The sequence below is a fragment of the Jaculus jaculus genome, chromosome 18, assembly GCF_020740685.1.
Source record: "Jaculus jaculus isolate mJacJac1 chromosome 18, mJacJac1.mat.Y.cur, whole genome shotgun sequence".
Lineage (NCBI taxonomy): Eukaryota > Metazoa > Chordata > Mammalia > Rodentia > Dipodidae > Jaculus > Jaculus jaculus.
The window spans coordinates 28,276,431-28,303,525 of record NC_059119.1 but is presented as its reverse complement, the minus strand read 5'-3'; the positions used below and the strand labels follow the sequence as shown (position 1 = coordinate 28,303,525).

The 27,095-nt window shown below is 46.5% G+C and overlaps 1 protein-coding gene across 1 annotated transcript in view; it reads right to left on the bottom strand.

Moving 5' to 3' along the window:
* Wdfy4 (WDFY family member 4) overlaps positions 1-25,099 on the bottom strand; it is a 274,084-nt gene extending 248,985 nt beyond the window's left edge. The window contains exons 1-10 of the mRNA XM_004657842.2: positions 24,866-25,099; positions 13,450-13,564; positions 12,103-12,209; positions 10,436-10,570; positions 9,516-9,705; positions 7,820-8,009; positions 5,859-6,016; positions 4,326-4,778; positions 3,069-3,173; positions 2,232-2,422 (exon numbers count right to left, since the gene is read on the bottom strand). Of these exons, the coding sequence (XP_004657899.2) occupies positions 2,232-2,422; positions 3,069-3,173; positions 4,326-4,778; positions 5,859-6,016; positions 7,820-8,009; positions 9,516-9,705; positions 10,436-10,570; positions 12,103-12,209; positions 13,450-13,564; positions 24,866-25,099 (1,878 nt within the window). The remainder of the gene's footprint in view (positions 1-2,231; positions 2,423-3,068; positions 3,174-4,325; positions 4,779-5,858; positions 6,017-7,819; positions 8,010-9,515; positions 9,706-10,435; positions 10,571-12,102; positions 12,210-13,449; positions 13,565-24,865) is intronic.
* Positions 25,100-27,095: the final 1,996 nt, after the last annotated feature.

Here is a 27,095-nt window from a genome sequence, read left to right as displayed (position 1 = left end):
GCTTATGTGGGTTCTAGGGAATCGAACCTGGGTCCTTTGGCTTTGTAGGCAAGTGCCTTAACTGCTAAGCCATCTCTCCAGCCCTGTGCTTTTATTATTTTTTTTTACTTCATCAGTAATCAGGTGTGGCATGTGCATGAAATATGAATGTGTGCTACCCTGGGATTGTGTCACACATAGATATGACCAGCCCCGCTCAACACCTACAGGTGCTTCGCATTGGGTTCTATTCCCTCAAGTAGCATTAAAATTTAAAAGAAAACCAAAATTTTAGAATAATAATCCACAAAGGATAATCCAAAAGACTGAAAAGAACAAACAGGAACAAAATCATGAAAGGACAGTCAGATTGATGTTTATTATCCTTCTTTAAGTACTTAAAGATAATTTGATGATCGTTGGCAATAATAACAAAAAATATATATAAACTTCTCTCTGCTGTACAGATGTGACGAACCAGTCTCACTTGTCCTCTTGTGCATCACGCTCCATCCCCCAACTATCCTTTGCTGCGTATCTTGCTCACATACTGCCTCCTCCTGTAAGCCCTCTTCGAAGAACAAAGCCATATCGATGACCCCCCAACTCCCACTTCTCTCTTCCCACGGCAGCCAGCATCCACCATCTAACCAGACACTTGACACCTTCCCTGAAGTCCGCCAGTGCTCCTTACTATGAGCACTTGTCTCTGCGCTCCCAGATAACAAGGGTAGCATCTCACGCTACTGGATGCCCCAGGCACTCTGCACCCGGCTTGGTCATTGGTAGCTGCTCAATAGTCTGCAATGCCGTGTGTGGACACCACTGATTCACGCTCCATTTCCGTAGTTTAGAAGGGTGCAGGAAGTAGCCACTTAGCCGAGGACTGAACTTCCTGCCTTTCAGCCTTGCATCTCAGTGAGTGCAACCAAAAATTCTGCCCACTGGAAACAGGAAGGAAGACACCAAGTGCCACATGAGAATGGCTTCATGGACTCCTTCCCCTCATCTTTTTGCTGAGTTAAAGGCCCAGGTAGTATCTGTCTCTGAGTGCCAATCCCAATCATTGATTTCATACTCCATAAGAAAAATATTCAAGGCCAGGCATGGTGACATACACCTGTAATCCCAGGATTTGGGAGGCAGAGACAGGGGGATCTGAAATTCATCAGTAACATCCTCCTTGACTAGATATTTTAAGTTCAGGGACAACCTGGGTGAAATGAGACAGGAAGGGGAAGGAAAGAAAGAAAGAAAGAAAGAAAGAAAGAAAGAAAGAAAGAGAGAGAGAGAGAGAGAGAGAGAGAGAGAGAGAGAGGGAGGGAGGGAGGGAGGGAGGGAGGGAGGGAGGGAGGGAGGGAGGGAGGGAGGGAGGGAGGGAGGGAGGGAGAGAGAGAGAGAGAGAAAGAAAGAAAGAAAGAAAGAAAGAAAGAAAGAAAGAAAGAAAGAAAGAAAGAAAGAGAGAAAGAAAGAGGGAGGAAGGGAGGGAGGGAGGGAGGGAGGGAGGGAGGGAGGGAGGGAGGGAGGAAGGAAGGAAGGAAGGAAGGAAGGAAGGAAGGAAGGAAGGAAGGAAGGAAGGAAGGAGGGAAGGAAGCAAAGAAGGAAGGGGAAAGAAAGAGAGAGAGGGGGGAGGGAGGGAAGGAGGGAGGAAGGAAGGAAGGAAGGAAGGAAGGAAGGAAGGAAGGAAGGAAGGAAGGAAGGAAGGGAGAAAGGAAGGAAGGAAGGGAGAAAGGAAGGAAGGAAGGGAGAAAGGAAGGAAGGAAGGAAGGGAGGGAGGGAGGGAGGGAGGGAGGGAGGAAGGAAGGAAGGAAGGAAGGAAGGAAGGAAGGAAGGAAGGAAAGAAGGAAGGGGAAAGAAAGGAAGGAAGGAAGAGAGAAAGGAAGGAAGGAAAGAAGGAAGGGGAAGAAAGAGAGAAAGAAAGGAAGGAAGGAAGGAAGGGGAAGAAAGAGAGAAAGAAAGGAAGGAAGGAAGGAAGGAAGGAAGGAAGGAAGGAAGGAAGGAAGGAAGGAAAGAAGGAAGGGGAAAGGAAGAAAGAAAGAGAAAGGGGGAAAGAAAAGGAAGAAAGGATGAATGAACTTTATGAGGTATCATGTAATTGAGTAGGTAAGACTCATTTGTTACACAGCAGCTAAAACTGCCTGATGCATCTACCTAACACAATGGTCAACTGGAAGAACCATTGCAGGAGCCAACGTGGATCACTCTTTGCATAGCCCTGGGAAAGCCAAGTCCAAAGGAGGTCCTGAAATTACCTTGAGAAGGTCCAGTTTCAGCTGCAGCTCCCCCTGAGTGGATGAACACAAGGCACCGATGATGATGCTCATGTATTCCTCAGCATTGATGACTGAGAGCTGCTCCAAGATGCTGAGTGAGGCTCCCCGGTAGCACTCGTCATCCAGGAAGATCTTGATGAAGGGCACCATGCCGTGGTCTTTCAGGACAACTGGGGACCAGACAGACAGGATAGGGCTAGAACAAGGGGCACTTAGTACTGCACTTTCTTTAAGATTTTATTATTATTATTTATGTATCTGAGTATAATTAATCTATGAGGACCTCAGGTAAGAGTACCTAAATCACTAAGCCCATTGATGGAACTTTGCTATTTCATGTGCTTCATGCCACCTATTTGTATATGAGAACATATAGCTTTAAAAAAAAAAAAAACCCTGGGATAGATGGAGTTAATAAATTCATCCTTGTACAAGGTAATATGATAAAACTATGTTTCTTTAAAATGACTAACCTCTTGAGTTTTACTCTTTGGCTAATAAGAAGAATCTATAGTCACTGCAAGAGGATATTAATACGTTTTACTTGAAAGAAGAGAACATGCTGTGGTCTAATTAATTTATAAAATGCTAGACTAAGCACAGTCTCTTTGCGCACCACTTTATTTTACAACTTTAGGAATAAAAAGTGTCAACCAAGGTTTCTAGTAAGTTACTGATGGTCCCAAAGCCTCAACCAGTAATAGACAATAGCCACAGCATTAACATCAGTTATCCCTTGGAACACTACCATAGATGACCAAAAAATAATCCATATTTTGCTGAAGAATAACAAGGCAAAGTTGGTACTATCATTACCTGCATTTCTGACTGAGCCTTGGAGAAGCACAACCACCATGTTCAGCATCACACAGGTAAGTTCCCTTCCTGCAGCCTGGATGCCAGAACTGGATTCTTTGTTTCCTACCACATTTAAGAAGAAAGAAATAAATCTGTGTGCTTATACATACGTGTGTGTATGTGTGTGTGTGAGTACATGTCATGAAAAGTGCTGAGGAATGGGGCAGTGGAGTGTTCAGCACTCAAGGAGACATCTCTATCACACCTTCCAAGGCTCAAGAACCATTGTGGAAGAGATGCTAGAAGAAATGGAAGAGCCAGAAGCAGGGAGGCGTGCTTATAATGCTGTCTTCCAGATATATGACCTCACAGTGGCTGTTGCTACCTACATAACCAACAGGAAGTAAAGAAAATGAGGACCTCAACGTGGAAGAGACTAGTTGGAAAGAATTGATTCAGTGGTGGGAGACTTTGGAAGGGGAAAGGGGGAGATTGATAGGAAGGGTTTGTGCCCAACAGGCAGCAAAGGCTCTGAAATTGAGATCCAAGCACAGGGCTGAGGTGAGGCCAACGTCTGACGTCAAGCGGCCATAGGTATACAGCCCAGCCAGACTGAGGGGCGCACTGGCACAGCACAGCTCTGAGCCCTCCATCAGGCCCTTTAGCATAGAATGAGCAAGGTGATATTCCAGCAGACCTCAGAAGAGCCCCCCTCCCCAAAGCCTAGGTCTCCCCAGGTTCCTACTTCCCTTTGCATTACTGAAAAACCGGAGCATCCTGCCATTTCCCACCTGTAAACCCTGCCAAAAGTCAGAAACATCTGGCAGCTGAGAAGGGCCAGGCCTCGCCTGGAAGCTCACCCGAAACTAGTCACCATGACTGTCATCAGAAAGCATGGGAGGAGCCGGGCGTGGTGGCCCACGCCTTTAATCCCAGCCCTCGGGAGGCAGAGGCAGGAGGAGCACTGGAGTTCAAGACCGCCCTGAGAATATCCAGTGAATTCCAGGTCAGCCTGGGCTAGAGTGAGACCCTATCTCAAAAAATAAAACAAAACAAAACAAGCAAAATAACAAACAAACAAACAAAAAAGCAAAAAGCATGGAAGAAAGACAGAGAGAGCGCCTGTTGTTTGTGAAGCCATGTGTCCCAAGGGCCCCTTCTTTCTCCTTTGATGAGCAGAGGTATGATATACTAAAGGAAGACGAGACTGGCAGGTACACCCGACCTGGCTTGACGCCGCAACCAGCCCATTCGCCTCCCCCTCTAAGAACGTACCTGACTTCCTCATGATCTTGGCCTGCTTCCGCAGCTGGGCCAGCAGCAGGCCTAAGAGCCCCGAGTCCCGGAAGATGTCGGTGAAAAGCTGGTCACTGCCGGTGATCCTGAGGAGGCTCTGCAAGGCCACGAGGGTGCAGGATGGCTCGGGGCTGTCCTTGATCAGACGCTGCACTTTCCCCAGGATCTCGTGGGGCACGTAGCGCAGCTGGAATACCAGAGTCTCCAGCAGCTGGAAAAACTGCACCTGCACCAGGGTCGGCTTTAGGGACACAATGTCTACGAACTGAGAGATAGGTTGCAGGGTCCACTCCAGTAGGAAGAAGTTTCGGGGGTTCCAAGCCCACATGGTCCTGATAGCTGAAAGGACTTGAGTGCAAAGGACAGAGTCGTTGGCTTTGTAGAAAACATTTTGCAGCACCTGGAAGGCCTGAAGGTTCTTAACAGTCACCCCTGGAGATGAGAATGAGAACAATCCTGCAAGTTAGCTCTCCATGCAGGTCTAGGCAGATGTTAAAGGCATACGCCTTCTTGGCCCACTCAGCCCTTTCCTCCCTGTTAAAGGCAAAGTTTTGTTTCTGTCACATGGGGACATTTGGTCAGAAACCCCTGCCTATATCCATGTCTGCCTAAACTCTAAAAGTGCCTCACTGAGGCTCTCCCTTAATGCTCATCCCAGCCTCTGTGTCTGCTGGAGCCCTGTCCAATGTCCTCCCCCCAGCTCCAGGCACCAGCAGCTGCCACAGCCTCTGTCTCTCCCTGCTGCTTGCAGCCTTCTGCCCAATAGTCATCCTCAAACCCATCCAGATGTTTCAGGCCGCCATCAGGCTATACATTCCACCCTTAATTGCTTTTTCCCCCCTTTCCTTCCAATCTACACAACCCACACTTAGCCTTCTAAATTCCCTCACCAAGACCTCTGCACATGGTTTTCTGAAAGAGCCGCCAGAGGTCCCAACAGTATTGGTCAGCTACTCAGCAGACTAGGTAGGACTCCATATACACACAGGACAGTCTATAGAGGGCTTTAGGGAACCGACACGCAGTCTGTTCACACTGGCACCCAGCATGGGGCCAAGGGTGGGCAGCACACACCAGCAGCATGCTCACTGGCATCATGAGTCCATGTGCAGCTCAGCACCCTGGGAAAAGGGTCACTGACTGAGCCTGCATGGCTGATTCCGGGGTCACCAGGCCCCACTGCACAAGCAAATGGTGCACAGTGAGGCCCACGTAGGGAGAGGGTGGGATCAGAGGCCGCCTCCATTATTGGAGAGACGCTTTGCCTTCATTAGCAATGCTTCCTCAAAGTTTCACACAAAATGAACTTCCTCTTCATAAAACAAACAAACAAAAAAAAACTGCAGTTGCACAGATGGGTAAGTATACAGAAGAGAGATCTAAGATCTAAGGACAGAACAGGCCACTCAACATGGCTGACAGGTGCAAACAGAATCAGGGGAGACCTGCATAGCCCTGTCAGGGCCCAGCATGGAACTCTACCAGCTACTCAGAGACACAAGGAGGACCCACCAGAATCCTCATGATGAAACTTGAAGTCTTCAAGCTGAGGGTAAGTGATGCTGTCAAACACCTGGAGCTCGGATCTCCCACATGTTGTCAGCCACACCACCAGCCCGATCAGCTCCTCCAGATGGGGTTCCACTTCTCCCTGTGTCAGCCCATCATACCTGTGGGGACAGGCAGGACCATCTCACTGTACCTCCTGGATGGAGCCGCCACATGGGTGCATGGTGCTCCTCAGAATGATGCAGAGGCCCTGCAGACCTGCCCTGCGGAGGAAGCCCTCAAAGGTCTCCAGCCAGCGGCAGCTCAGCCCCAGGGGCAAGGAGAGTACCCTGGACAAATGTCACTCTCTCTCTCTCATCACACTTCAGCCTTCCACCTAAATAAGTGCAGTAGGAATTCAGCAGTCCCCTCACACTAGTGTCCTGTATTCTAAAGTTCCAATTACCATTGGTCAACAGCAGTGCAAAAACATTAGAAATAAACAATTCATATGTCTTAACTTGTCTTGTTATGGGATGTTGTTATGTAACTGTTCTTTTTTTTTGTTATTGTTAACTTCTTACTGTTCTATTTTATTGGGTTGTTTTTGTTGTTGTTGTTATTGTTGTTAACTTCCTACTGTGCCTGACTTATAAATTCAACTCTAGCACCTGTATATCTGAATAGGAGAAAACAGCGTTGGATTCTTAAGATCCATGGTTTCGGGCCTCCATTGGAGGTCTTGTGACTGCTGCGCACAAGAACATGTTTAAAAACTATAGCTTTGCTTAGTACAAGGCCACTTTCTGTGGCTTGATCCCCAAGGAGTGGGTGCACAGGGCTCAACAGAATAGAAGCACCTCCAAATGGAAGAACTGATATTTCCAATGACACTAGGGGTCAAATGGCATGGAAAAGACTTGAACCTGGACTTCAGTAGACCTCCTTGTGTTTATCTTCAGGCTAGGCCTTGCCTGTGCATTTTGTGACTTTTGGGCAGGAGGATGCCTTGTTCGCTCTCATGCCATCCCTGCCCTTGCCGAGAGGAAAGGCACCCAAGGTGTAGTGGCTGGTAAGGCAGGAAAGAAAGTCAGCGAGCTGAAGTGGTTGCTTCCCTACAAGCTTGTTTCCTCTGGCTGCCTTCTGCAAGAAACCTGGGACCATCCACTGAACCACAGGAAGTGGTAGAAAACACCATCCTCTCTGTGGATACAGCACTTATCCACAAGCATGAAGACAGTTGCAGTGCATTTTTATTTCTTTATTTCTTATTTTTAGAGAGACATAGAGAGAGAATTGGCACTCTAGGGCCTCAGCCACTGTAATTGAACTCCAGATGCTTGCGCCACCTAGTGGGCAAGTGGAGAGTAGAACATGGGTCCTTAGGCTTTGCAGACAAGTGCCTTAACTGCTAAGCCATCTCTCCAGCCCTGGAGTATATTTTTTTTAAATTGATGCCTTCCTGGGCAACTGGACTTAGTCCTTTGAGGAATTTGAGATAGTGTGAAGCTGCCTCACCCAAGGGACAACTTAGAGGACATTTCTCCATCAGTTCATTGGTGGAGGGATGAAGGAGAAAGGAGGTGATGCCCACACACTTCCAGCCCTCCAAACACACAGACAGGACAGTTTGCAGCCTCCCAAGAAAGCTCCCATCACAGGCACATGGACTCTGATGGGGGAAGTCAAGCCATCAGCATGCACGCAGGTGGTAGGCACCACCAAGTAGACTTAGTAGAGTGATTATCTCTGTCACCAACTGATTTCTTTGAAGAACTTATCCCCATACCATCTGCAAGTTAAATCACTGTTGCAGTGGTCAGTCTGGCTGGTTCCACTTTAGAGAGCCTTGTATTACAGAGTATCTCCTGAAACACTTGGATATTTGTCTTCCAACAAAGCACCCTAAGTGATTCTGAGAACCACTGCTTGGGTAGTCCCATTTCCCTCACACAGCCCCACCACCAGCAGGACCAGCCACTTACTGCAAGAGCACCTTGAGTAGCAGAGGGTAGCCTTCCCCGTTCTCAAACTCCAGGAGCAGAGCCGAAGAGATGGGGTAGGAGTCCTTCACAAAAGTCAGCACAAGGCTCATAGCCTCGCTCATCTCATATGCAGGGAGCATGTCGGTCAACTTGGAGAGGTTCTGGACTGACAGCCGGATGCAGTTGGAAGCTATGGTAAAAGAAGCACAGCTCCGCTGAGCCTGGAGACGTGACCTCTGCTGCCTCTGTCTTTCCCTTTCCCTGCCATCTACCCTCACTTCAACTTGAATGTCAAAACATGAGTGAGAATGGAGTGGAAACATTGTCCTCTAGCTCTTATATCTTCTTATAGGAAGTCTCTCCCTCAAAACCAGTCTTCAGACCCAGCAGCTGACAAAGGAGGGGAAGGAAGCCCCTTAGCTCCTCTTTCCCAGAACACAGAAGAGATCCCTATGGAACCAGATATGGGACAGGAGAGATCCCTATGCAATGGGTTATGCAACGGGAGAGGTAGCTATGGGACGAGATATGAGAACACAAGATAAGACCCAAACATGGTAGAAGACTTTGGGAAGCAACATGGAGCCCAGTGTGGAAAGCTGAACAGAAATCAGCTTGAAGAGAAGTACAGGGAAGGAGTGTGAGGGTCTAGCCCAGAACAATGGGTCACAAAAAAGGAGGAAAGTGATTTCCACTTGTGGGGACCATGGCATTGAACTTGCTGATTACCCAAAGGGGCAGGAAGCCATGGGAAGGCCCGAGTCAAAAGAGGGATGTCATCAGACGTGTGTTCACATGGACCCTTGTTTTGAGGAACCTCTACTGAGTACGGGCTCTTCTGAGTAGCAGGTTAGCCACAACAGCGGAAATGAGATGACGCGCCCAGCCTCTCGGGTGTGAGAATTCAGCAGAGACTGAGAAGGGAAGACTCAACGGTGCCTGGTGGTGAGGTGGTAACTGGCAGGCCAGCCTGCAATCCTGACCACCTCCTCACCCTGTAAGCCCACAGAAACCCCCCGTCTCTAAGGAGGTTCTGGACATAGTGAACCAGGGCTAAGTTCTCCACCTGAGCAGAAGTATTTAGAGGCATTATCTTTTTTTTTTTTGAATTTTTTTTTTTCAAGGTAGGATCTCACTCTAGCCCAGGCTAACCTGGAATCCCCTATGTAGTCTCAGGGTGGCCTTGAACTCACAGTGATCCTGACACCCACATGGACAAACTACCCAAAGTCCCTCAGAGGAGGTTGAGTTCACCCTGAATGTGGTTTTAGGAGTCAATGGGCTTCACTTCTAGACATGCTGCCCAGGACAGAACTGAGGTACAAGAATCTCTGTGTTTGGAAACAGATCTTGGTAAGATCTCCTGCCACTCTTCACCTGCACCTTGCCCGTGCCAATATCTATCTCAAAGAGATGAACTGTGTCTATACAAATGGTCTGAGCGTGCTGTCTGTGTGATAGCATGTACATGGTAAGAGATTTCTCCCTTTCTCTCCTGCAATGGACCACCAAGAGGAACAATACACCATGCAGTGTGGGGGTCACTCCCTGGCATGTTGTCCTTTCCTCCCCTCTATGGTCCCAGAAACCTACACTGTTGCTCTTACAGCATCCCAGGGTCCTCAACATTTGTTCTGTGACTTTAAAGGACCCTTTGAGTGACCCACAACCTCACCCATGGTGTCCCGGGACCAACCATGCAGATATTGGATGATGCCAGGGCTCTGAGCCTTGGAGATGGCCTTCAGCACACAGTAGGTGGGCTCTTTCCAGAAGAAGCTGCTCTGTTCCCGCAGACAGGTGGTGGCCATCAATAGAGACTGGAGCTCACTTCCTGGGAGAAGTCCCTCCAGACCCCGAGACTCGCTGAAAATGTTGAGCAGCATCTGTGGGAAAGGAGGCTCTGGTTAGCAAGGGCTCACCTGTGACAATTGGCTCCCTGTGTTGGAACACTGACAGGCAGGTCTGAGCTCTGAGACATCACGTCAACTAGCATGTGACTATAGTTAGAAAATGTTAACTACTGTTTTTTTTTAATTTATTTATTTGTTTGAGGGGGGACAGGCAGATAGAGAAGGGGTGCACCAGGGCCTCTAGCCACTGCAAACAAACTCTAGATGCATGTACCATCTTAGGCATCTGGCTTATGTGAGTGCTGAAGAATTGAACCTGGGGTCTTAGGCTTCACAGGCAAGCACCTTAACCACTAACCCATCTCTTCAACCCAAATACTGCTTTTTGAGTCAAGCTCAGCATGCTGATGAGAGGAGACACAGCCAGAGAAAGGAGGCTCCATTTACCAAGAGGGCAGCAGGACCGGACAACACAGGAGAGGGGAAGTGATGGGAGCCAAGCTGGAGAGGTGTTCACTCTCCCTGCATGGCACAAGGAAGGACGTTGATACTCAGATCCCGAGAGGTGGAGAGCAAAGAGAAAATCACCACCCACCCAGAGTGGAGCATGGGAGGATGGAGGAGCTCAGGAACCAGGGCCAAGAAAGACAAAAGCAGCTCCTGGGAGCAGCCACTAACCTGATGCCTGCCCCCTACCTCTCCCCGCACCCACACCGAAAGCAAGGTCAAGGCCTGAGGAGGTTGGAGCCTGGCTCTCACTCACCTGCACGAACATCCTCTGACCTTGAACGTCAGCCTCTAGAAGCTCATCCTTTTCCACAGGGAAAGCGAAGAAGAGGTATAGGCACTGGAGGAGCAGGGCTGGAAGCCCCGACTCGGCCACTCTGGCCAGCGTCTCCTGTCAGAGAAGAGCACAGGTGACTCTCCAAAGAGGCATGTCCTCCCAGAGACCCACACCAGGCCCCCACCTTGGCCGGGGGCTGTGAGGAAGCCACTTCCTCTGTCTGTGTGCCAGGGCCTCGAGTGTAGAAGACAGGCAATTGTGCAGCCCACCTATCGTGACTGCATCGGGGCAAGGAAACGTCCTCCCTCCCCTTCATAGGACCCCAGCTGTCCCTGTCCTCCTCAACTTGTCCAGCCTTCACCGCTTCAAGGCCACCTGCTCATGAGGACATGAGCGGCAGATAGAGTTGACCCCACTCAGATGGCACAGTAGCTCTTCCAGGGCAGGCAAGCTCTGTGCTTTGGGCTACAGCAGCTGGTGCTCAGACGGCTTTTCTGAGGAGAAGTTCTGGGTTCTCCCTGCAGTTAGCATCGATGGTCAGGCTATGGCCCAGCCCCAGATATCCACGATAGGTTGTACCATCTTAGCTTCACATTCACATGCAGATGACCACCAGTGCCTAGCACTGAGAGCATCTGCACCCTGGAGGTGCCCAGCGATGCCCCCTGGATGCAGCCTCCCACTCCCACTAGTTGTGTGAGTCTGTAGGACAACTTTCACGGGCTTCTGGACATTGCTGCTGATAGTCGAAGCTGCCGGGGGCAGACTGTTCCTGACGGGACACCAGTCATCCATCCACAAGTCACTGAGCAAGGAGCTCAAGGCTTGGTGGTGCAATGATGTGGGGACAGCCAGCGTGGGCATGGCGCCCGCAAGGTGAGGGTCTGTAGGACAGCCTCATTCCAGCCAGGCCAGTCAGGAAATAACAGGGACCCCAGTGCAGGGGGCTCTGAAGGAAGACGGACTGACTAGAGTTTCACACAGGTAAGCCTATCCTGTCACGCTCATGGATCACCATAATCAGACTCAGGGTCCCTGGGAGGAGCACTTGATGTCACTATGCATGGGACACACCCAGCCTGGTCACCACATGTAGGAAATAGTCAATAAACTTTAGCCGCTAACGTCCCCACGTTGATCTTAGAAGAGAGGTATGACTAGTCATACTTCTTTTTTTTTTTTTAACTTACTTCTATTTTATTTCATTTTATTGAGAGAATTGGCACGCCAGGGCCTCAGCCACTGCAATCAAACTCCAGACACTTGCACCACCTCGTGGGCATATGCGACCTTGCACTTGCCTCTCCTTTGTGCATCTGGCTAACGTGGGATCTGGAGAGTCAAACATGGGTCCTTGGGCTTCGCAGGCAAGCGCCTCAACCGCTAAGCCATTTCTCCAGCCTGACTATTCATACTTCTAATATCAGACACAGAGTAGAAATAAACTCATTTGCTCACAGACACCCAAAACTTGTCCACTAAGAAGGCAAAGCCTGCGCCTGACCCTGACATCTATGTGACATCAGAGAGAAGACACAACCAGTTATTTCGTGGAAGGGGACATGCTGCCATTCTGAGTAGGACTTGATGATCTCTGCCCACAAATGAGGAGCATCTGGGTAGATGCCAGTGCACCTGGAACTCACCGAGTCTGTCCCTGTGAGCACGTACACCGACTTCAGGAGCAGGTAGCCATCCTGATCCACGTCCCCCTTCCACCGCAGCAACTGCCCTGAAGCTGCCCTAGCTTGCTCTAGACAAAAGTGTCGACAGGTAGTTAGTGCAGCAACGCGCCCACCCGCCATCTCTCCATCCAGGGTCTCTGAAAACCTCTGGAGGGCTCAGCCTCCTGCACACCGCACTCCCCAAGGCCAACTGAGTCAATCCCTAACATTTGCATTTCACTAGATTAAACCCCTTTGGGGGAGAGTCTTTATTAAGAAACCCCTGCTGAAAAGTTGTGAATGGTTCTCTTTCACCCAATGAGAAAGTACAAAGCACCACAGACACTGGACCATCCACACTTCACCCCACTGCTTGCATAACCCAGCCTCTTATGTTATAGGATACCCTACAATGGACACCTGGCTTGAGCTTTCTTCCACCTGGAATGCTCACAGACACTGTGGCGTTTCTCAGGGCCTCCAAGAGCTGGTTCCTATGACTTGAAGAATGGGAATCAGGAGACTCCAGAAAGATGTTTGCTATGGCCTTGCTGTTTCTCCAGTGAACCCAGGTATACCTCTGATCTTAGCATGTCCTGCCGGAGATCTAGGTCCTGTGTGTGTGTGTGTGTGTGCGCGTGCGTGCGCACTACCTGTGAATCATGTCTCTATGTGTGTCTGTATGGTGTGTCTGTGTGTTCTGTGTGAAACTCCATCTCTGTTTCCTTGTGTACAGGTTTCAGTGTGACTGTGTATATAGTATCTGTGAGCCATGTATTACGTGCAGTATATATGTATTTGTGTGTTTCTGTGCATCAGTGTGCATCTGTGTACTGCACATGTGTTTAGGTTTTGAGTGTAGTATGCATAGTATGACTCAGAGTGTCTGTGTATATCTGTGTGAATTGCTTGTGGCTTGTGTCTGTGGGTAGAATATGCAGTGTGTCTGGATGTGCAATATGTTGAATGAATGCATGCATCTGTATGTGTGTCTGTGATGTGTGAACGGTGTGTGTGACCAATGTATGTAATGTGACTGTGTATATACAGGTTTGTGAAAAGTGTTGGTGTTTGGTGTCCATGTGTGTAACCTGCGCAGTGTGCCTCTGTGTGTGTACAATGTATCTAGAGTGACTGTGTAGTATGCGGTGGGAAGCATGTCTGTGTGATGTACATGTAATGGAACCACCCTTCCCCTGTCCCTTCCTTTCCTGTGACTGTGTTACTATCCACAGGGGAGGAAGCAGAGGGGTTGGGAGCTGAGCGTCTACAGCTGGCTCTGCTCTCCATCCTGCACTTCCTCCCAGCAAGGGCCTTTTTTTTTTTTACCTGCAGGCTTCCCAGCAAGGGCCTCCTGTACTTCTTGAGCAAGCTGGTTGGACATCTCTTCTGCCAGACTTTGGAGGCTGTGAAAGCAGATGATGCCCACAGAGTGTTCCCAGGCCTGTCAAGCAACAATCAGGATTCAGTCAGAGAGGCCTGTACAGTAACCTGGCCCGCCTCTCAACAAGCCCAAACCAATGGCTCAACTTCATGGCCCAGGTGTGTGCAAAAGGTCACCCATCACCTACCTTCACAGCTTCACCCACAGCTCCCACACCAGTGCCTCTAAATTCTTTAGCTTCAACTGAGCTGCAGATCCACATAGCCCATCTCATCCTAAATACATCAGACACATTGGACTCAATGAATTATCTGCTCTAAGACCTGTACCCCACATCAAGGAATGGCTCTACCCAGTGCCTACTTGCCCCAGTGAAAATCCTGGGTTTCTCTCCCATCCCTCCCTCACCCAGACCATTTTTTTGTCTCTATGAATCCCTTCTTGTACAGTATGTCTGTTCTGGTGCTATAAGAAAATGCCTGGATTTCCAGGTAAGAGGGCAGCATAAGAGTCAAGCCAAACCAGCCTAGGGATTTAAGCAAAACCACAGCAAAATACACTCCTTTTCCAAAAAGTGAAAGTGTATGTTTTTATTAGCCACAGCACAGAAGCAGGAGAGACCAACATCTACCAGAAAGGAGGAAAACTGCAAAAATTCCACTGAGACTGATCCACACACAGTCCAGCCAAGCACTGAGCTGCAGGAGAAGAGACCAAACAAGGGATTTCCCAACCTCATCAGCCTCCTTGCAAAGTCAAGAAATGTGAAGGGGAGACAGGGGAGATCAGCTAAGGAGCTGCTGAAAGGGGTACAGGTGGGACCAGCTGAGCAGTTCCAGGACAACTCCAGGCTTCCTGCACTCTCCCCTCCCCTAACCATCAGAACCTTGAACCTCTGAAGAACTCATTCAATCCCCGGCAGTAGGGTTGATCAGAGCACCAGGTCCACAGCACAACACAGAGGGATCAAGGTGGACACACAGCATTAGTAGGATTGGAAGCCACCCCAAAGGGTAAGGAGGCCAATTGACAAAAAAAGCAGGTACATATGCCTGCACTGGAAGTACTAATCTCTATTTCCGTGTCAGGGCAGGTTATAGGTTACATATTCCTGGTTGGCTTTTCCATTCTCAATTAAGCTATATCTGGAGGTTGAAGATTGTTGTCTTTAAAAACATTTTTATTTATTTATTTGACAGAGAGAAAGAGGGGAGAGAGAGAGAGAGAAAGAATGGGTGTGCCAGGGCCCCTAGCCACTGCAAACAAACTGCAGACACATGTGCTATCTTGTGCATCTCCTTAATGTGGGTCCTGGGGAATCGAACCTGGGTCCTTTGAGATTGCATGCAAACGCCTTAACTTCTAGGCCATCCCTCCAGCCCCGAATATTGTTGTCTTTGATGCTTTTAGATTCTTAGGGCCTTTGTCTTTTGCTTCAGCCATTACTAGGGGCAGAGTCTGGTTCAGACCCTGGCTGACCTGGAACCCACTTCAGAACAGAATTCTCAACCTCCCAGCTGACAGTTCTAAGGGTATAGAGCAATATACACCCTTAGGGATTTTGGCTTTATAAGGTTACCTGTTTGTTTTAATCCCCACACTTTCATATTTTGTGCTGGTTTTTATTGAATATGTATATTGCTCAGTTGAAGTTTAGAATTTGCCAGTAAATTGTTTCACCCAGTCCACTAGAATACTTTAATAGCAGGCAATCTCAACACCTAGGATTACTTCTGTGGTTGGATTGGAGTGTAACTGCTACACTTAGCACCTTAAGCTCATATCCTGAAGGCACATAAAGTTGGATCTCCACATCTCAGAATACTGCAGATAAGTAGAAACACCAAGCATCAAATTAACTCAGGATGCAAAGGTCGCTACAATACAATGCAAGAAACACAAAGATTCAAGACAATGCAGTATCACCAAAAATTATAAATCCAGAAAAGATCCCCAATGAGACTGTTCTAGAAGAAATGCCTGACAAAGATTTCAAAAAAAAAAAAAAAAAAAAAAAAAGATTGTTTTTCTATACTCAGAGAAATCAAAGGAATAAAAGAAGAAAACACAGGAATTAAAGAATAAAACAAACTCCTGAAACAGAACACAGGAAACCAGCTTAATGAAATAAGGGGGTCATTACAAGATGTGAGTAAGGAAATAGAAATACTAGCACTGAAAAACACAGTCAGTCAAATAAAAAACTGTGGAAAGTTTCACCAGCAGAATGGATGAAGGAGAGAACAGAATATCTAAGCTAGAAGACCAGGTGTCAGACCTAATACAGTCCAACAAAAAGAAAGAAAAGCTAACAGGAAGGTATGAATGATAATTTCAAGATATTCAGGACACTCTGACAAGATCAAACATAAGAATTCAGGGTATAGGAGAAGGAGAAGAATTTCACTCCAAAGGCATAGTAGGTATTTTCAACAAAATCATAGAAGAAAAATTTCCCCAAGTTGGAAAAGAAATGCCAATGAAGACACGAGAAGCTTTTAATACACCAAACAGACAAAACCTGGAAAGAAACTTTACTTGCCATATTATAATTAAACTATGAAATATACAAACCAAAGAAAATATATTAAAAGCACTTAGAGAGAAAAAGCAAGTCATCTAAAAAGGCAAGCCCATCAGAATAAAACCAGATTACTCAACACAAACTTTAAAAGCCAGAAGGGGTTGGAATGATGTATTCCAAGTTCTGAAAGATAACAACTGTCAACCAAGAGCACTTTATCCTGCAAAGCTATCTATCTAAATTGATGGAGAAATAAGGACATTCCACAACAACAACAACAAAAACAGGCTAAAGGAATTTATGACAACTGAGCCACATCTACAGGAAATACTTGAAGGAATCCTTCACACTGAAGAGAAAGCAAAACACACACGAGGAAACAGGAAAAAATGAACCATACTCAAATAACAGTTAAAACAAGCAAGTACTTCTGGTCAAGATGGCATATGCCTAACCACGCCTCACCTCCTGGGGAAGGAGATAGAAAAAATGATCTCAAAATTCATATGGAATGGCAGAAGGCCATGGATATCCAAGCAGATCTTAAGCAAAAGAAACACCTCTGGAGGCATCACCATACCTGATCTAAAGCTATATTGCAAAGTCATAGTAATAAAACAAGATGGTACTGGCATAAAAACAGAATTATAGACCAATGGAACATATTGAGGACCCAGACTTTGGGTCAAGTAACTACAACTACTTGATATTTGACAAAGGCTCTAATATGTTTTAGTTTGTCATTCAATTACTTCCTTCAGTTAAATTTTTTTTATGAGAGATGGAGAGGGAGGGGGAAGGAAAGTGAGAGAGAGAGAGCAAGAGAGAGAGAACTGGCATGCCAGGGCCTCCAGCCACTGCAGGGGAACTCCAGACACTTGTGCCACCTAGTGGGCATGTGCAACCTTGCACTTGCCTGACTTTTGTGCGTCTGGTTTATGTGGGATCTGTAGAGTTGAACATGGGTCCTTAGGCTTCACAGGCAAGTGCCTTAACTGCTAAGTCATCTCTCTAGTCCTCGGTTAAATTCTTAAAAGTGGGATTGCAAATTAAAGTATATCCTTTTAGTTCTGTTAATATTAACTCATTCTCCAGATAAAGATTACCATATTAAACACCCTGGGCTTGCTTCACTTGACCTGGCTGAGGTTCCTATGCCCAGGCCATATTAACTATCCACGTGCATTCTCATATCTGGAGAACTGGATCTGCTCTCAGTTGAAGTGTTTTGACTAGAAGGAAGGAATGTTTTTCCTGTTTCCTGAATTGCATGGCTCTGTCCTTGGACTATTGCTGGAAAGGGGCTCACTACTTTATTTACTTAAAAAAAACTCTTTGTATATTAAAAAATATGTTACTCTTTGGTCTATAATAGAACTACAATTATTTCAAGTTTATTATTTGTCTTTTCACTTGGTATTACTGGATTGGGTTGTACAGAAATCTAAAATCCATATAAAATTGCCCTTGGCCCCACCTGTAGCTCCCACAAGCAGGGGAGGCTGCTGGGCAAATGGCTGACTCTAGAGGCCTCTGAAAGTTAATGCTTAACCCCACCCATCCTCAGTCACTGAAATTCCTGCTAAAGGACCTCACTGGACATTTTTAAGTTGAGCTCAACCATTGAGAGAATATCAAATCTCCAACAGAATATCATTTTTTGTGGTTTCTTTGCTATAACACTGTTTCAAAAAAATAAACTTTGAAAACCTCTTTATTCAAAGATAAAATGTGTGAGGAAGTGAGCCCTAAACTGAGAGAAAATATTTGCAATATATCTAAGTGACACAGGATTAGTGTCCAGACCCTGAAAATTGAGGATACGACAACTCGGTTTTAAAAACAAAACAGACAAGGAGGCAGAGGTAGGAGGATTACCATGAGTTCAAGGCCACCATGAAACTATACAGTGAAAATCCAGGTCAGCCTGGACTAGAGTGAAACCCTACCTCGGGGTGGAGGGAGGAGAACAGACAAAAGAAGCAACAAGTCATTTACAAAAGATAAAATAGGTGATAAATTACCAGAGAATTCATGTGAGATACTTATATAATAGGATACTATGCTGCAGAGTGCTAAAACAAATTAAGGCCAAAGGTATCGACATGGATAAACCCCAGAACTAGAGTGCTGAGTAACATGAACAAGTTATAGGCGTTCGTTGCAATTTGAGCTTACAAAACCTCACAGAGGCGCACCACAGCTCTGCTGTAATGCTGTGTCACGTGTTACTGATTTGTGTGTGTGTGTGAATGCACACACGTGTGCCCAACAGAAGTGTGCAGCCACATAAGGAAGAGTATACTCCAACTTTGGTATGTGGCTGATCCTTACAAGAGTGGGTCCTAAGTTGTGTCCACAAATGACTTGGCTTACTTCTCATAGAATATGAGTGAGTATTCATGTATTAAGTTTGAGCTAAACTTCTACATTTTTTGTTTTATATTTTCTACCCTATAAATGAATGTCTACCTGACAAAGGACTGTAACTAGTGGAGAAAAAGCAATGTGTTAGGACATGGCCAAAACAAAGTGGTCTGGTGACTGTTAAACACTATTGAATATAGAAAACCTTCAACAGGGCTGGAGAGATAACTTCATGGTTAAGGTGCTTGCCAGCAAAGCCAAAGGAACCAGGTTCGACTGCCCAGTAGCCACATAGAGCCAGATGCACAAGATGGCACATGCATCTGGAGTTCATTTGCAGTGGATGGAGGCCCTGGTGCATCCATTCTCTCCCTCCCTCACTCTCTCTGTCTCTCTCCCTGTCTCTTTCTCTCTGTTAAATAAAGAAAACTCAACAAATATTTGACAAGTAAAGAAAATTATTACAACACCCAGAATACACAGGAACAGTGGCCGAGTGTGTGACAGATGTGCCCACACACCTTCCTTCTAATACTCCTTGTGGCAGCCTTTGAGGTTGGCCCTGTTGTTAGGCACAATTGCAGAAAGGAGTCGGTGGGAGGTTAAAGCACAGAGAGTCAGTTAGGAGACAGCTTCAAACCAAGCATTTATTTGCCCATAAACCAACACTCAGAGGTGGAGGCAGGAGGATGATGAGTTTAGGGCCAGTCTCAGCCATATACTGAGAGCCTATCTCAAACGAGCAAAGAAGGAGAAGGAAGAAGAAAGGGGATTAGAGCCTAAAGGAAGGAGGAGTTGAATTATTTCACACAGGGAACCCACCCAAGTAGCTGGTCCCCCCAAAAGCAACAGTCACTCAAACCCATCAATCCCTGGCTCCAAAATGTCCTTTTGGCTTAATATTTATTTCTCGGGTCAGACTCTTTCCTTCTCCAGGACCAGGAACTCTGTAGTGGGGGAACTTTCCAGCACACTCCCCAGCCTCCTCCCTGCACAGACAAACCCTCCAAAAACCGATTTGTAGGCCGTTGACTCCGAAGCACTCATATTGTCTCTGGAGCACTGGGACTCCAGGAGGCACGAGACAATAAAGCAAATTGGGCCAGTGTGACTTGAGCAGTAATTGTACTTGGAGCCTGAGTTCCCAAGGCTCAGACTCCTTCCTGGGATGCTGATGGGCACTTGTGGAGGCTGCTGTAACTCCTCCAGGCCGCCGGGGTGCCATTTGATGCCGGGAGCCATTCATTCACACAATGGTTCCATGGAGACCCCAAAGAGTTAAAGCAGTTTCCAAGAGGCCTTTGTTTCTTTTTTCCCCCCACCCAAACTGGGATTTGCATGCTGGGAGAATATTGCTCAATATTTTTTAAAAACTTTTCTTTACTAACATTTCCTAAGCTACACCATCATGCCTTGGGGCTGCTCCCTTTTGAGGAAGAAAGAGAAAGAAAAGAATGTGTCAATCTCCAAAGGCAAGTCAGCAGTGGCAAAGCTCTTGAGGAGATGGGAGGAAAGACTCCAGCTTTTGAGCAACAAACAAGCCTAGTTGGTTTCCCAGCGTGACCACAGTGTTGTTATTAATTATTATTATTATTATTATTATTATTATTATTATCACCCTGCTTGGGTCTGTCAGGATATTCTTTTTTTAATTTTTTTTTGCTCATTTTTATTTATTTATTTGAGAGTGACAGAGAGAGAAAGATGCAGAGAGAGAGAGAGAATGGGTGCACCAGGGCTTCCAGCCAATGCAAACAAACTCCAGATGCGTGCGCCCCCTGGTGCATCTGGCTAACAAGGGCTCTGGAGAACTGAGCCTCTAACTGGGGTCCTTAGGCTTCACAGGCAAGTGCTTAACCACTCAACCATCTCTCTAGCCCTGTCAGTATATTCTTGTACACATGAGTCATTACTCTGAACTTCTACTGCCTAGAAGCTAGATTCAGAGAGTGAGTGTTTCAAGTGACAAGACGAAGTATGAGGCCTGTGATCAGAACTGTTCTTCCCTATTCCATGAACCAAGCTGTCTAGACTCAAGGAGAGGGCAAGAGAGGACCGCTCTTACTTGGAGGATGGCGCGCCCATTCCCCGCATCCCGGATGGACCACATCCGCCCACTCCCTTATCTCCAATGTCTCCCGCCCCAGCTTCGTACATTGAGGGATTTTATAGTAGCTTCTGGGCATTTGCGACCTCGTGTCCTGCTTTCTCTCAAATTACAAGTTGAAAGGACAGTCTTCAAAAGCTATGTCTACTACTAACTCTCGCAGTATCTGTTCCCATAGAGTATCTTCAATGTGCCGGGCATGGTGGCTCATGCCTTTAATCCCAGCACTCATGAGGCAGAGGTAGGAGGATTGCCATGAGCTCGAGGCCACCCTGAGACTACGTAGTGAATTCCAGGTCAGCTACAGTGAGACCCTACCTCGAAAAATCAATATATATATACACATACATACATACATACATACATATAGTTCCCACTCCACAGGGCCATTGTGAGGACCTCTATACACTCAATAAAAGGTCAGGCTAGTTAGTGCTTGGTGAGTATTGCCTAGCTTTCATTAGTGGTAGCGCTTATTTACCTGGGCTCATGGGTTTAAATACCAGCCCTGCCCTTGCTAAGTGTTAGACCCCAGAGCATTATTTCACTCTAGGTTCATTTTATTTTGGTTATAGATGATCCTTGATTTACAATGAGTTTACATCCCAGTGAACCCATTGTAAGGTTAAAAAAAAAAAACTGGCAATAGACAAAAATGCATCCAATATAGCTAACATTCTCACCGGCATGGTGGCACACACCTTTACTCCAGCACTCAGGAGGCAGACGTAGGAGGATCACTGTCTGTTCAACGCCACCCTGAGACTACATAGTGAATTCCAGGTCAGCCTGGGCCACAGTGAGACCCTACTGAAGAAAATAATAAAAACAGCTAATGTTCTCGACACCCCAGATTGGCCACACAGCACGCTGTAGCGAGCAGCAGTCAGGCTGGCTGGGAGCTAGAACTCACTGCTGGGGGTCAGAATCTCACCGCACATTGCCGGCCCAGGGAGAAAATCAAAGTGTGAAATGTGAAGTCCAGGGTCAGCTGAACATGTATTACTTTTGCACATTCTTAAGGCCGAAAAATCACAAATGAACCATCCTGGGTCAATGACTATCTGTATGCAGTTTGCGTGGCATTGGTCAAAGAAAAATCAACTAAAAATATCTGACTTTCTCTATTCACTGTTTGCTTTGACTTGTGGAGAGGGGAGATGAGCCCCAGATGAGGGGAGGGCCTGTGGTTCTGGAGGAAATGTTGACTTCTCACTCACCATTCAGGTTAGCCCTGTGGGAGTCCATATCTTTCAAGTCCCATCAAGCCTTCCTACTACCAAAACAGTAACTAAAATCTCCAATAAGAATTAACCACTCCTCAAAAACAGCGGACACTGCAAGCCTCAAGTTTGGCCAGCCAGGCCAAATGACTGAATGGGTGCAACAGTGGCACGTCTGCTCTGGGGGAAACCAACCACTCTCTAATTGTACTGGAGACCTACTCTATGGGAGGGAATACATGCCTAGTACTGAAAACCTAATCAATGCCTATGGTTGGGGTGGTCATGCATTAGGAGTGTAAATGCCTGCTTTTGCCTGGCTAAATGCATATATTGTGCTTAACAAACTGCCCTATAAGCAGTTCTCTTAATGTTCATAGCCATGTATTAATGCTACTCTCACTTTTGGTTAGAGAAGCTTCTCTTTGCAGTTGGCAGTGACCACTGGGATGACTCAAAAGACACCATAGTGCTGAAAAGACATGATGGAGGAGTGTTCAACACTGCAATATCTCTATCACACCTTCCAAGACTCAGGGTCCATTGCAGAAGAGGTGGTGGAAAGAGTGTAAGAGCTGAAAGAAGGGTAGGACTCCTTACAACGCAACTGTCCAGACAGAAACTGGCCTTGAAATCCATGACCTCGCAGTACCTAGCAATACCTTCACAAGACCCTCAGAATGGAAAAAAAAGATGATAATACCAAAATCAAAGACAGACTAATGAAAAAGGGATGGAGTGTGGATTTGTGAAGAGCAAAGTGGGGGAGGGGAGGAATTGTCATGGTTTATTGTCTATAAGTATGAAAGTCGTCAATAAAAATAAAATTTGAAGAAAAAAAAAGTTAGCCACCCTACCCATTCTTCAAATTACAGGTAATGTGGCTGAATGTTTGCCACAACTGTTTATTTGGCTCTGTATGAGCAATGTCAGGGACAAGGGGAAAGTCTTCCCCAGCTGAGTGTCTGAAGGAGTCAGATACAGAAGAAAACCAAAGAGAAAGGAAGTTATCTGGAAAGAAGAGGCTAAGGACGCAGCCCTTGTCTCAATACCTACCAGGTTAAAGCAAGTGACAGCCACCCAGGGGTTAAGGGTATGACTGCCAGCCTTTGTCCAAGCCCTGACTAAACAAAGCTCACCATTCCCACGACAGGCTGACTGATAAAGAGACTGGTCCAGTCAGGCAGGACTCACACACACACACACATGCACACACACACACACACACACACACACTCAGGAAACACTCCTTTCTGAGCAGAAGTGGCAGTTCAAAATTGCCTGTATACATTTCCTTAGTTCAAAGAATACTCCAGATCATCTTTTTTTTACCTCGGGCTTAAAGTGGGAAGAGTCAAGGTTTAGAGAGTCCAGCTCCATCAAGCAAAGTAATTCAGGACTCTTATATACACTCAGGAGTTTCAAACCCCAAGCAGCCCATGGTTTCTATGACAACCAATACATGCATAAGACTTGGATGGGAATAGCCCCATTCCATGGAAATGGAACAAATTTTTAAGTTCTGATCTTTCTAAAGGAGTTCTTTCCTGACAACCTTAAAGAAACCATTATAAAACTCAGGAAGGACTAGTTACAAGCTTGACTGTTTGCACAAGTGTCTATGTCCCAGTGTGGTTCTCAGTCTACAGCTAAGGGCTCAGATTTTATCTGCCCATCTGAGAAAACCCCTCACATTCTCCCCTCATTCCCTTCTGCCACCACCTCTTAATGAGAAGGCTGGGGACTCTTGCAGGGTTTCATTAGTCAGTACCTAGTAGAAACAGCACTTTGTAAACACTGAAGAGTGTAATAAGGAAATACAGATATTGAGAAAACCGTGAGAAGCCCGTAATATCGGGCCTCTCCAGCTTCATCAAGAATCAGATTGTGCCAATGCTTTGGGGACTCCTGCCGACCCTTTAGTGACAAGTGCGGTTAGTGCCCGGAGGCTGGTGGGAAGGTAATGCATGCTGGCCGGCTGATGTGCTGTGTACACTCCAGTCATGACCCCATCTCACCCTCAGTTGATTCCAGCATTGTTACTGGCTTCCCAGATTTCAGATAAGGGAAACTGAGGCTCAGAAATATTAAGTAACTTGCTCAAGGATATAACAGCCTCATTTCATGGGAAATGGCATGATTTTGCAGAAAATGGCAGAATCACCAAGTAAGCTCTGAGCCTTAGCTCTATGTTGACTTGAAAGCTCGTGTGTTCAACAACAAGACCAGGATGCATCTGTTCTTAGGACAGAGTGAGAGAGAAACATGGACCAATATCAAGAATTGGTTATGATAGAAAGTGTTATGGAGCTGGAGAGATGGCTTAGCAGTTAAGCACTTGCCTGTGAAGCCTAAGGACCCCGGTTCGAGGCTCGATTCCCCAGGACCCATGTTAGCCAGATGCACAAGGGGGCACACACGTCTGGGGTTCGTTTGCAGTGGCTGGAGGCCCTGGTGCTCCCATTCTCCCCCACCCATCTGCCTCTTTCTCTCTGTCGCTCTCAAATAAATAAACAAAAAGTGCTAAGCATGGGGTTGGAACTCACGTGCTCTAGAGTGAGGTAACATAAATGAATAATACGGTGAAAGATGTTAGAAGGAGAGAGTAGTGGGGTGGGGGTCAAGGATCAAGACCATCTTCTATCTAAAAGAGCTACTTTTCTATTCAGTTATTATCACATCTACCAAGATCTTGAAAAGAAATTAACAATCTGAGTTCCATGTCGCTTAAAACACATTGTGTGCGGTGCTTTATTACAGCAGCATGAACAAGCTGAGTCTGCCCTGAGCTCATCAGAGGCCACTTGCGTCACTATCCAAACCAACAACTTCATTTTCCGGTCATCCCACAAGTGTCCCCAAAGCACTGTGTCATGGTCTGACAGCTCAAAGAGTATGAACAGCAGGTCCCTACAATCAGTAATTTTGTATGTATCTGGATAACCAGAAAGGAAGATTCTGCATATTCCCACCACACACATGCACACAAAAATCAAAGGGCTGAGATGATACATGTGACACATTTCTCTGACCTGATCGCTGCCCAGTGCATGCAGGAATCAAAACATCACATTTAACCCACAATATGTACAATCATCATTTATCAATTAAAAACAAAATAAAATGTAAGAGAGTCTCACCTTTAGGAACAGGGGGAGAAGGTTCAACAGGTTCTTCCTACGCTCATCTGGGCTCTTATGCTTCAACTGCTGGTATTCCAGAAACTTCTTTTCAAGCATACCCCAGAGATCAGAGGGGCCAGGCGACTGACGTCCTACTGGGAAATCAGGCTGCACGCCAAGGGTCTGGCCTTCATTTTTGGAACTTATGTCCTCAGGTCTGTCTTCAACCTTTGAAATATCTTCAGCCTCCATACTTGGCAAGGCAGATCTGAATCCAACACATAAAAATGAGAATCCTAGGCTGGAGAGATGGCTTAGTGGTTAAGCACTTGCCTAAGGACCCAGGTTCAAATCCTTAGTACCCATGAAAGCCAAATGCACAAGGTGGTGCATGCATCTGGAGTTTATTTGCAGTGGCTAAAGGTCCTGGCACACTCGTTCTCTGGCTCTCTTTCTCTCTCTCTTTCTCTCTCTCTCTCTTTCTCTCTCTCTGTTTCAACGAAACAAATAAAATATTTAAGAAGTTGGTTTTTTTTTTTTTTTCTTCTTTGAGGTAAGGTCTCTCTCTGGCCCAGGCTGACATGGAATTCACTATGTAGTCTCAGGCTGGCCTTGAATCACTGGGATCCTCCTACCTCTGCCTCTCAAGTGCAATATTTAAGAAGTTTTTTTAAAAAATGAAAGTGCTACTACCTCACTTCCTGGAAACTCTGGTTGTGGGGAAGGTCCAGCATTTATTCAGCTCAGTTCCTGTTAGACATGGTTCCTCTAAGAATCTGAAACAATAAAGGCTCTTCCAAAAGAGATTCAAATGTAGACGTGAACAGTAATAACAATGTCACGTGTGCTGGGAAATACACTGGATTCATCAGCCAGAGTCTAGCAACCCTAAGACAGATGTTTGGATGTTCTGTGCCTATGTAAGGGCCAAAGGCATAAGGGGTACCACCCATCAAGTTGATATGCAAACCCTTAATACTAAAGCCTGTTTTGAAATTACCTCATTGTGACCCTCTTTTAAGAGGCTGAGTAAATAAAAGAGTTGCTCAAGCATATCACCATTATCTGTAAAGGCATAGATAGGATTTGTATCTTTTTTAAAAAAAAAATGTTGTATTTTTTAAAACTGTTTAACGTATAAGTTATTTAACACACAACTCACCCATTGACATACACATATGTCATTTTAACCATTTTCAAGTACAGAAATGCTATTAAGTATATTCAGTTACAAGCTGGGCTTCATGAAACAATGTAATCCCAATACTTGGGAAATTGAGACGAGAGGAATCAATAATCCAAGGCCAGTCAGGATCATATAGTGAGTTTCAAGCCACCATGGGTTATACAGCAAGGCTGACAGAAAGAAAAAAGAAAACTGGAGAAAAGAAGGAAGAAACAACAAGAGGAAGGGAGAGGAGAGGGAGGAAGAGAGAGAGAGAGGGAAGAAGGAAAGAGGGGGGAGAGAAGGAGGAAGGAAGGAAAAGAAAGAAAGAAAGGAAAAAAGGAAGGAAGGAAAAGAGAAAGGAAGGGAGGGAGGGACAAAAGGAGAACCCTCATCAGTGTTGTTCAACTGTCACCATTACTCACAGCATTTCTCCTAAAGGCATGTTTCGTATCTGTTGGGCCTTGAGAGGCCCGGGCGCGAGGCCTAGTGGAACTTGCTGAGCCTAGCTCCATGTGGTGATCAGCCGCGGGCCAGCCATGCCTAATGGCTTCCGGCCTGCTGCTTCTGCGATGGAGTTGGAATTCCCGCGCGCTTGGGACCAATCATCTCAAAGGCCGCGGTTTACTATTGGCCCTTACCTCTCCCCTCCACCCCCCCATCCTAAAATCCCCACCTTCCTGCTCAACATTAGATAGGCAACTGCTTGTAACAATAAAGCGAGTTCCTGTGAGCTCCTGCTTCCACAAGACTCCCGCCTCAGTGTGGTTTTCCCCCGGTGACTAGGAGAGGCTCTGAGTCCTCCGACGCTCAGCTTTCTCCTCAGCCCCTTGGGAGGAACCAGCGGGCCTGGTCCCTCCTCAGCACTCCCTGCCCGCCGGGGAGGAGCCCAGCACATATCTAATTCATGGCCTCTACCACATGGGTCTGAAAGCATAGATTCTCCAGTTTCTGCATTGTCTGATCCATCATCATGATTTTTTTAAGGACTTTCTCCTCAAAATGACACTATGAGATGGAGTAGCTATGGCCAATTCGCCTGACAAGTAACCTCCAGAAAGTGCCTTTCTTGACACTCTGGAC